General features: G+C 37.1%; 1 protein-coding gene across 1 annotated transcript in view; it reads left to right on the forward strand.

Moving 5' to 3' along the window:
• Positions 1-9,616, forward strand: part of PDE8B (phosphodiesterase 8B) — a 275,081-nt gene extending 265,465 nt beyond the window's left edge. Inside the window, exons 21-22 of the mRNA XM_074282330.1 lie at positions 4,234-4,363; positions 5,668-9,616. Of these exons, the coding sequence (XP_074138431.1) occupies positions 4,234-4,363; positions 5,668-5,777 (240 nt within the window). The 3' untranslated portion in view covers positions 5,778-9,616. The remainder of the gene's footprint in view (positions 1-4,233; positions 4,364-5,667) is intronic.
• Positions 9,617-10,152: the final 536 nt, after the last annotated feature.

The following is a 10,152-nucleotide window of genomic DNA, read 5'->3' on the forward strand; positions in this document are numbered from 1 at the left end:
CAGAAAGTTTCACATTATAGTCATTAAAGTGCTAAATGAAGGAAAAGAAGGATTGGGGGAAAGGGAGGAAAATGACTTGGATCAGGAGGGTTTCAAGGTAGACCAACAGAAGGCCCAGGAGGAGGAGATGAGGAGGATGACATGGTCAGACCTGCTTCTTGGTATGTTCTACCTGCTGCTTCTGGTTCTGCCTTCTGGGTGAAACAAAACACATCTAAGCCCTTTCCACCCAACAGCCCTTCCAATAGCTGGAAGCAAAATGCTTCACTCCCAAAGCTTCTCTTTTCCAGACCTAGGGAGATTTTAGGAAATTCACTTCTGAGTGTAGGATGGCCTGGAGTAGGAGACCCATGGCAAGAATACCAACCAGCAGGCTACTGCAATGGTCTAGGAGGGAGGTGATGGGCACCTGGACAGTGTCAGAGGAGTGAAGGGGGATTATTCTGGAGATGTTATCCAGAGGAAATCAGTCTGCACTGGAAAAGATTGGATAGGTGAGGGGGGGTACTGAAGAAGAGTGTGGAGGTTAAAATGACACCTAAGTTTCTAATCTGGCTGATGAGAGGATGGCTGTACTCTCAGAAGTAATAGAGAGTTCAGAAAAAGGGGAAGTTTGGGGGAAAGATGAGTTCAATTTTAAATTTGTTGAGTTTAAAATGTTTACTGGACATCCAGTTTGATTTGTCTAATTAGCAACTGGAGATGGGAATCTGGAAATTAGGAGAGAGGTTAAAGCCAGATAAGTGGATTTGATTCTTTATCATAGAAATTATTAAATTCATGAAATCTGATAAAATTTTAAGTAAAACAGTGTAGAGGGAGAAGGAAAAAGGGTACAGGGCAAGACCACAGTGTCCAGGACTAAGAAGGTATAAGTATATAATGGCCTGTGCATATTAATATTTGGAATAATATATTCAGTTCTAGGTACCACCTTTTAAGAAAGGCATGGATAAACTGGAGGACATTCAGAATCAGGTGATAAGAGGTGACTTTTGAGCATTAATTGTATGAACTGGGAATGTCTAGATCTGGAAAAGAGTGAATCATGATAGGCTGTTGTATGGAAAGGGCTCAGGTGTGTTTAGTTCCACCCAGAAGCAGCAGGTAGAACACACAAAGAAACAGGGGACCATTCACAAGCAGAATAAGCTCTCCAGGTGGTAGGTTCCCATCATTAAAGGAAAGGCTAGATGACCACGTTGGGAGTAGGTTGTAGAGTAGAAGAGCCAAACTTTGTGTCCTTCAGGCCCCAAACTTTAACCCCTGAGTGGGCAGAAACCGAATTAAAACGTAACTGGAAAATATTTAACAAAATAAATAAAAATTCAACAGGGGGAATCGTTTTAAGTCATGTTTGACATGTTGTGTGATCCCCTTGGGGTTTTAATTGACAGAGATACTGGTTTGCCAATTTCTTCTCCAGCTCATTTTACAAATGAGGAAACTGAGATAGAGTAAAGTGACTTGTCCAAGATCACACAGCTAATAAGTACCTGAGGCCAGATTTGAACTCAGGAAGTTCTGATTCTAGGCCCACTTTTCTAAGTCATATGTGGCCAGCAGGGTGCCATTTCCATTTGAGTTTGATACCCCTGATTTAGGTAATTAGTGGATCATCAGATCATCGAACTCAAGCCAGAATAAGAAGATAAATAGTCAATACACATTTATTAAGTACCCCTGCTAAGTACTAGGACACAAAGGCAAAAATAATTCAATGAATGAAAATCTTTGCTCCTCAAGGAGCCTATGGTCTTAATGAGGCAGGGAACATGCAAAATATGTAGCAACAAGCCACATGCAGAATACACAGGAAATAACAAAGGGAAAACACTAGAATTAAAGGAGATTTCCTATGGCCTCTCTTGTTTGAGGAATAGCAGGGAGAATTGTGACACTGGATCAGAGAGTACATGAATAGGATGTAATATGTAACAAGATTGAAAGGTGAGGAAGACAGGTATAAAAGGCTTTGAAGTGTGAGATCCAGATTGATCCAGTCTGCAAGAAAAATCCCTAAGGCAGAGCTCCAAACTAATAGCTTTTAATTAAAGGGTCCATAGCCCCTCTAATGAAGTGGACCTCACATTCTCCTCACAATCTAAGATGCCTTCTTTTCCAGGGCCTTACTTTTATAAAGATTGATATTCAAACATGCAAAAGGAGCATGATAAAACACAGAATCTCACTGGTTGATAGAACTTGATTTTAACTCTCCAGGAGAGTCAGAAATGATGCATCAACGTGGGTGGTCACAAGATGACCATTTCCTCTAAGTGGTCATAAAATGATGGTCACCCGTTCGTATTGGACAAGACAGGGTGGTCCAGAGGCACAAAAACAAATTGGGGGATTTCCCATATTACACACAGTCTCCCACCTACAACAGGCTTTTATGTGGAATTTGAGCAAAACAGAATGGAAATATCTTTTTCAGCATTCTTGTGGTTGCACACATGAGCTTCATAACTCGCAAACAAGTGATGAACATTGAATTAATATATGAGGCCTCTTATATAAACCTACCTTATTTAATTATCTTTATATAATTTATATAAAATATCAAACTGATTAATATTTACTGGAATGAAGTAGGAGTCCAAATGAACCAGTTCCCATAGTACACCGACCAGAGGATTTCATGTTTAATCCTGGAAACAATAGGGAGTCATGGGATGTATCAAGTTAGGGATTAACATGGTCAAGGAATATCATATGTGACTGCTTTATTTTACATGTGAGAAAAGTGGGTCGCAGAGAGGTGAAGGACTTAGCCAGTGATACACAGAAAATAGTGGTTAGAATTCAAATCCAGACCTTCTAATTCCAAATCCAAAGTTCTTTCCCCCTGTGTTAAGCTGCTAGATCACCTATCCATCTTTGAGTCTCTATAATTCAGTATGATTTATTTACACAGGGTGTTGGTTTGGGCATATTAAGACAGAGTCTTGTCATGGAATATGTCCATATAGTCTCTGAGGAGCAATGCTGACATTGACAGCCATGCCCTTGTGAAGAAGGCACCACCCATTATGGTGGCCCCACAAAGCTAAAGTTTCTTCAGTTCTTGGACTAGATGGTCTCAGGTCTCTCCTAGCAGTAATGTTTCTCTGGGTCTTCATTTTGGGCAATACTAAGAAAAGACCTATGGATTCATTTGGAGGCAGCTACCTTGGAATTTTCTTTTTTGTTTTGGTTTTTTGTTTTTGTTTTTCCTTATTTTATTTCTTTTATATTTCTTTTTTTTTTAAAAATAATTTATGAATCATGTTGGGCAAGAAAAAAATAGAGCAAAAGGGAAACACCATGGGAGAGATTTTTTTAAAATGAGCATATTGATTTACATTCAATCTTCATAATTCTTTTTTGGATGCAGATGGCATTTTCTATCCAAAATCCATGGGGATTGCTTTGGAAGAATTTTCTATAAATCAGAAAGGAGTAAGGCAAAAGTTAACCTTTGCTAAGCAACTCTTCTCCATGTAGTTAGTACAAATTGATGGTATGATTAAAAACACAAGTGTGGGAAATGCTTAGAATACATAAAATAACAAACTTTTAAAGCTTCTTTGAGTACCAGAAGCACTACCTTGCAACAATTCATCTATATTCTGAGCTTGAATTATGCATATCTTATATCTTAACACTCATTAGATATATATTGTATATCAGTCCCCAGACTTTTCTAAAGCAGATAGATTGAATAACAATGCTAAGTCAAGTTTGAATTACAATATATTGGATATTGAACCTGTCCTATGCCAACAGAAGAAGAGTTCTGCTGTATTTGTAACTTATTTCAGCTGTCAGGGTTCATTTTGTGGGTTCCTGAGACCCAAGAGGGAAACCAAGTGAAGTACATTGTCATTCTCCTTCTATAAAGAAAGTCACATAGAAGTGGGTTTTTAGAAGCTTAGTGAAAGAAGGTATGCTTGAGCAAACTGGAATGGAGAAGGGTGTTACAAAGAGCGTGGTCCATAAAATATCGCAAAGAAGACCAAGAAGGGAGAAGGGGACAATAGACAGAGGCAGGGAAAAGAAATTGAAGATTGGCCTTGAGCAGCCCTTTGGAGCACTTGTAAAAAAGCCAAGTCTAAATGTAGACTGTCTGCTGCAAGCAGGGAATGGTGATTTTACTGAGTTGGGAGGATAGCATAAGCTTCTGAAGTGGAATCCAGAAAAGCCGCAAGACCACGAAGCTAATAACCTTTGTTTGTTTTATTTTTGTAGACGGATGAAGAGAAGAGACAAGGGCTACCGGTGGTAATGCCAGTTTTTGATCGAAATACTTGCAGCATCCCAAAGTCCCAGATCTCCTTCATTGACTATTTCATAACGGATATGTTTGATGCTTGGGATGGTAAGGACATTTATTTTTCTTTTTTCTCCAAGGAGACTGAAATTTCAATTAGCCTGAAAGGAATTGTTATTGCCCTACCATAACAGTATGACAATAAAAGGAGCCTAGCTCATTCAGTCATTCAGTAAAAATTTCTGAGCATATGTGCTGGCGGAGACAAAAAGAAAAATCAGACATGGACCTTGCTTTCAAGTAGCTTTTTGTAAGCTAACTCAGGGTTTATACTACAGAATATGATTCAGAATGTATACTATAAAAGAGGCTGTACCACAAAGTACTGTGAAAAGTACAAGCAAAATACTTTTGCGAGATCAGAGGGACGGATCACTTGGCGAAGAGAGCACAATCTGAGTCTACCTTCCCAGAGATGGTGGCATTTGAGTTTGAAGGATGGGTAGGATTTTGACAGATGAGATCTGTCAAAGAGAGATGAGAGAGATAGATAGAGAGGTAGAGCACCCAGATTAGAGACAATAGCCCAGATATCGAACTTCTGAAATCAGCTGGCAACAATGGAAATGAAGAGGAGGGAATGGAAGTACCCAAGAGAGAGAATTGTGATGATTGATTACATGTGGGATTGATGGATAAGTCAAAAAATGACTCAAAAGATTTTGAGCCTTAATAGCTGAGAGAGCCATCAAGATTAAAATATCATACTTACAAAGGTACATATGTGCAAAAGATGCTTTTAGGTTCCCAGTCTAAAATTACTGAATTTTCAGAAATTATTTCTGCTGTGTTAAAGCCAGCAGTAGTATTTGGTTCTGGAGCTTAGTAGTAGTAGAGTCATTAGAAATGCTAGTTTCCAGATCTGGTTGGTAAAGTGCCAAACAACACATTTTAATTGTGAGTGTGGGTGTATATGAATAAGTGACTTTCCTCATTTTTCTCAAACTGCATCTTACTTTGGGATTTGTATTGGGCGATCTGTTTTTAACATTTGAAGTATTAGATACATGAAAAGCTCATCCTAAATTGTCTAAAATAATATATTCCCTACAAGGGGCAAGAACTGGAAACTCTTAGTTGCAGCAGCAACATTGTTCTGTCTTTCTTCACCTCCTTTCTCTAGCTTCCCTCAGACCAAAAAGTATGTGGTGGATTACCTTCCTCTTACAACCAGACACCATGTAGGGTCACAGAGTATTTTATGATCATTTTTAAACATATTCATCTCAGTTCCCAGAAACAAAGTCTAGTGAATGGACCAAGGCCTAAAAAGACATGGCCGTTAAATGTTTTTTTTTTTTCAGCTCAATTTAATACAACAGGTTTCATTTGATTTTTGTGTATCCCTACAGCATTTGCACATCTCCCAGCTCTGATGCAACATTTGGCTGATAACTACAAACACTGGAAAATGCTGGATGAGTTAAAATGCAAGAGCCTGAGGCTTCCATCTGACAGCTAAAAAAGGAAAGGCCACAGAAGGAGACCTCTTAATCTGCAAGCTACACTGTGAATCGCTCAGTAATAGAGAAGAGAGGGACGTGTGTATTTCCCTTTAAAGTGAGGTTAACAGCTGTAGATTAAAGAACTAATAGCTAATATTTCCCCTTCAGTTGCCCAAATTTCTTCATATTTCCTTCCTGGAAAGTCATGTACCTACCCAGATGAATAAATGTTCTGCTGAACAATCGTTTTGAGGTGGGACAGATACTTTACAAGGTTATTTCCTCTACTATCGATTACCCCATGTGCCTGTACCCTTCCTTGTCAGACCTTGTAAGAAGGAAGCAAATGGCTGTTTTATGTATTCTGTTCATCTGGATGATGAGTATATATATATATACATATATATATATATATATATATATATATATATATATATATATATATGTATATATATATATATGTACACACACATACATATATATATATGTAGAGTCAACCTTATTCCACCCTATGACTTGATTGTTCCTTGAGTATCAATGTCAATAAATATCCGCTTCTAAGAAGGCCCACTATAAATTAGCCAAACCACTGGGTCTGATTACCAGGAAGAACTCTATTTGTTTGGTCTTCTTGCCAAACTGGTTCCCCTAGCCAGAATAAATACAGGCTCAGAAGAGTATGGTCCAATGATAGCTCTATCCAATGGTACCAGGAACTCATATGGTTCTCTTTCCTATAAAGGGATTCTAATAAAAGCCATCCATAATCGGGGGAGGGAGAAGATGTCTTGCTCTGAGGGATTTATGAATTTCATCTATTTCCACCTTTTGGAGGCGGCAATGAAACACAACACTGCACGTATTATACAAAAGCCATTTAATCTAAATATCAGTTCAAGAATTTCTTTTAAAAAAAAAAGTTTGTATACTGTTGCTGTTTAAAGATTTTATTAAATCAATCTACATTTTCTGGGTCCAAGTCCGTGCAGTGTGCTATGCCGTATGCTCTATGTAACTTCTTTTTGCCCACCTACTTGCCTATTGGACAGCGCTCTTTTGCTTTTATGATGTTAAAAAAAAAAAAAAAAAGTTACAAGACATGTAAATATGTTAGAAACCAAGCATATTGCAGGGTGTCATTACACTTTTAAAATATGGATTGTATGCTAAGAAGCTTCTAAAGCACAAATGCATATTTTTATACATTTCGTTTCTCACACAACTTTCTGTGCTTAACATAAATTCAGATTTTGGACTCCTCTTTCCCTTTTCCCAATCAACTCCTTTATGTATATATAAATACTAGCAACCCAGCAAATGGTGTATTTGGTTTTTTCTTTCAAAGGCTGCTCACTCCATGCTGCATTTCTGAGAAGTCTAAGCAATGACTGAATGTGACAGGTGAGGGAACTGAGTTTTTCAAACCATAAAATTTGCAAATACAAAAGGATCTGGAACTGGCTCAGATTTTGTGTGGCAAAGGGAAGTGTAGTGGGTAAAAGAAAAAGGGCTTGTTTTGGTAGTCAAAGAAAAAAAAAAGACAATGACTGTTGTTTTGCTGCGAACTACATACTGTGCCAATGTTTTTCTATGTTTTGTACTAACAAATGGAAGCATTCATGAAATTTCCATGCAAAGAAATGCACCTAAGCTCTATTTTTGTTAAAATTGTAATAGCATCTTTGTGAAAGAAGCAGCTACCGCCTTCTGCTCTGTATCATAAGGCTGCATTGTGTATATTTGATGAAGTTGTTTTTTTGTGAAGTATTTGTAATGGCTTTTCCTACAGCTGAGCCCCATTTCTTTATGGTTGTCTTAATTTGATGTTTGGCCTAAATTTTTCCTAGTACCAAGACTTTGGGTTTAGTGTGTGTGTTTTTTATTTGACAAAGATGGCATTTTGAAGACCTGGTCCAAACTTGTTCCAAAGACAGAGTTCCATTTTCAGGGACTAGTTATAACAAAGTAGGATAGAATTCAGCAGCTTATACAAGGCAAGAACAATCTTTTCTAACCATCTCACTCTCAGGATCATTTATCAGGAGACTGACATTTTCTATATGAAACATTTCATTTAACTTAGTGTTATGTCAAATTGATTTCATATCAACTACAAAATTAATGTGGGAATGTTAAATGCTTTAAGACAGGCAGGTAATAAAGCTCAAATGTGGAATTGCTCTTTATCTACCAGTATAATCTGCAGACTTCTGATGAGCTGCTAAGCTCTGAGCTCAATGTTCCATGGAACTAATTTAACCAACAAATGGGATTCTGTATCTATCTATCATCTATCTATCTATCTATCTATCTATCTATCTATCTATCTATCTATCTATATGTATATATATATGCATATATATATAATACATATATAAAAAATAGGATTGTAAGATCAAGTCCCTTATACTTGATTTTTTAAAAAAGTGACCAATTCACTGCCCTCTTCTACTGAATCCCTTCCTAAAATTACATGGGGCTTCAAGTTGCAAAAGAAATTAAGGCATATGGGGCTCTCTACTTCTTTAAGAAAAGTTTCATGTCCAACTGTTAATATTAACCAGAAAAGGAGAGTTTAATCTCAAAATGGTCCATTTCCCTTCTATTCCTATTAGCCTGACCTATGTAACACACACTATGTTTTATGAGGAGTTCTGGCTGTACCTTCATATCCAAGACTACAATTCACTTATTTCATTGTGAATGTTGGTAAGTTTGCCTTCCAGGCACAGAACAAGCCTCTCCATCCAGTCAGACCTTAGCCTACCCAAGGGAGGTAAATAGAGGTGGAGTAGGTATCTCTGCATCTGAACCCTTTATTATGTTACAGAGATATTTCCAGAGGTTCTATATTTTATTAGTGACTAATAGATAATGTACAAATTATATATTGCTGATATGAAGTTCACCAAGGAGATTACAGAAGAAAATACATTTAAAAAAAGAAAAGAAAATACATATGGAATAGCCACAAGTCTTGGCAACTTAGAAAACTCAATTGTGTGACTAAGTGGGGCAGCCAGAGAACTACCCCTGCCAGAGTACAGAATCCATCCACTGGAAATTGTTCTGTTCCAGTGATATTAGTTCTTCCCTCCCAACCCACTATATTAAAAAAAAAAAATCCACCTCCTAGAAATTAATGTAGGACTAGCTCAATTAATGAGCTGTGATCTGTTCATAAGCCAAGCTGCTATCAATCAATCTGTCAGGTCTAAAAATTTGCCATTTCATTGGAAATTTAAAAGATAATGTACCAGAAGATAAGATTCATAGCAAAGAATAGAAATATACAAATGTAGGGTATTATTGTTTCCCAAATTCAACATTTAGGCTCTATTATTTCACTCTGGGTAATCTTCTATCATACATTGTTTTTCAACAGCAATTTAAATTGTTGGCTCATAGAATCTTATAACTAGAAAGTTTATGTTTGACCAATTTATAAATATATCTACAAAGTATATATTCTGGAAATACAAAGTGAACAAACCAGAGACAGTGATTTATCTTTTAATTCCTGTGTAATTTGCTGAGGATACCTGATGAAACTGGAAGAACTGCCTTTCATTCATGGCATAATTCAGAATTTATAAACCAAAGTCTGGTCAGTAATGGGTGAATAATTTGTATTTAGAAAATCCAAAGAGCTGAAAGGTTCCCTGAGAATTAATCTAGTGACTCTTCCTGCTTTTAGCTAAGACATTACATGATTAGAGGTTCTTTCCCAGACAGTTTCTTGTTTTTAAAGCCCTTAAAGATGATGCTATATTTCAATTCAAGGAACATTTATTAAGTATCTACATTGTGCTAAATGCTGGAGATTTAAAAAAAAAAAAAAAAAAAAGTTAAATAATCCTGCCCTCAAAGAGCTTACATTTTACACTGGCATAAAAAGAAAGTAAAGTAGTCCTATGATAGGCTAGCTATACAGAGGAGAAGGCTCACTACAGCCAGGAGGTGCTCAAAATTCCCAAAAGTGAACCATTTCCTCCTCAAAGATTATCTTTAAGGGATAATTCCCAAACCCCAGTGGGAGTCCTGGCCCTTCTATCTCCACACCCTTCACCTACAGGAACAAGAGCACTATAAAAGCATTCATTTTCAGAAGGGTCCAGAAAAAGACTGACCAAGTCCAGAAACAGTGTTGACAAGAAGTCAAGTTTGAAATGAAGTGTAAGCCTAACTGATTAGCATGCATCTATCCTAATGCCCAATTCTTCCTTCTCACTCTAGAGTTTTGCTAAAAGGGCCTCTTTATAAATAACCCATCACTCATTATTGTTCTGGAGATCTAATCTTTACTTATTTTGGGGTTCTGAGTAAAACCAAAACTGACATCATCTTTGCCCCCCCCCAAAAAAAAAACAAGAAAAAACAAAACAAAACAAA

The sequence above is a fragment of the Sminthopsis crassicaudata genome, chromosome 1, assembly GCF_048593235.1.
Source record: "Sminthopsis crassicaudata isolate SCR6 chromosome 1, ASM4859323v1, whole genome shotgun sequence".
NCBI lineage: Eukaryota > Metazoa > Chordata > Mammalia > Dasyuromorphia > Dasyuridae > Sminthopsis > Sminthopsis crassicaudata.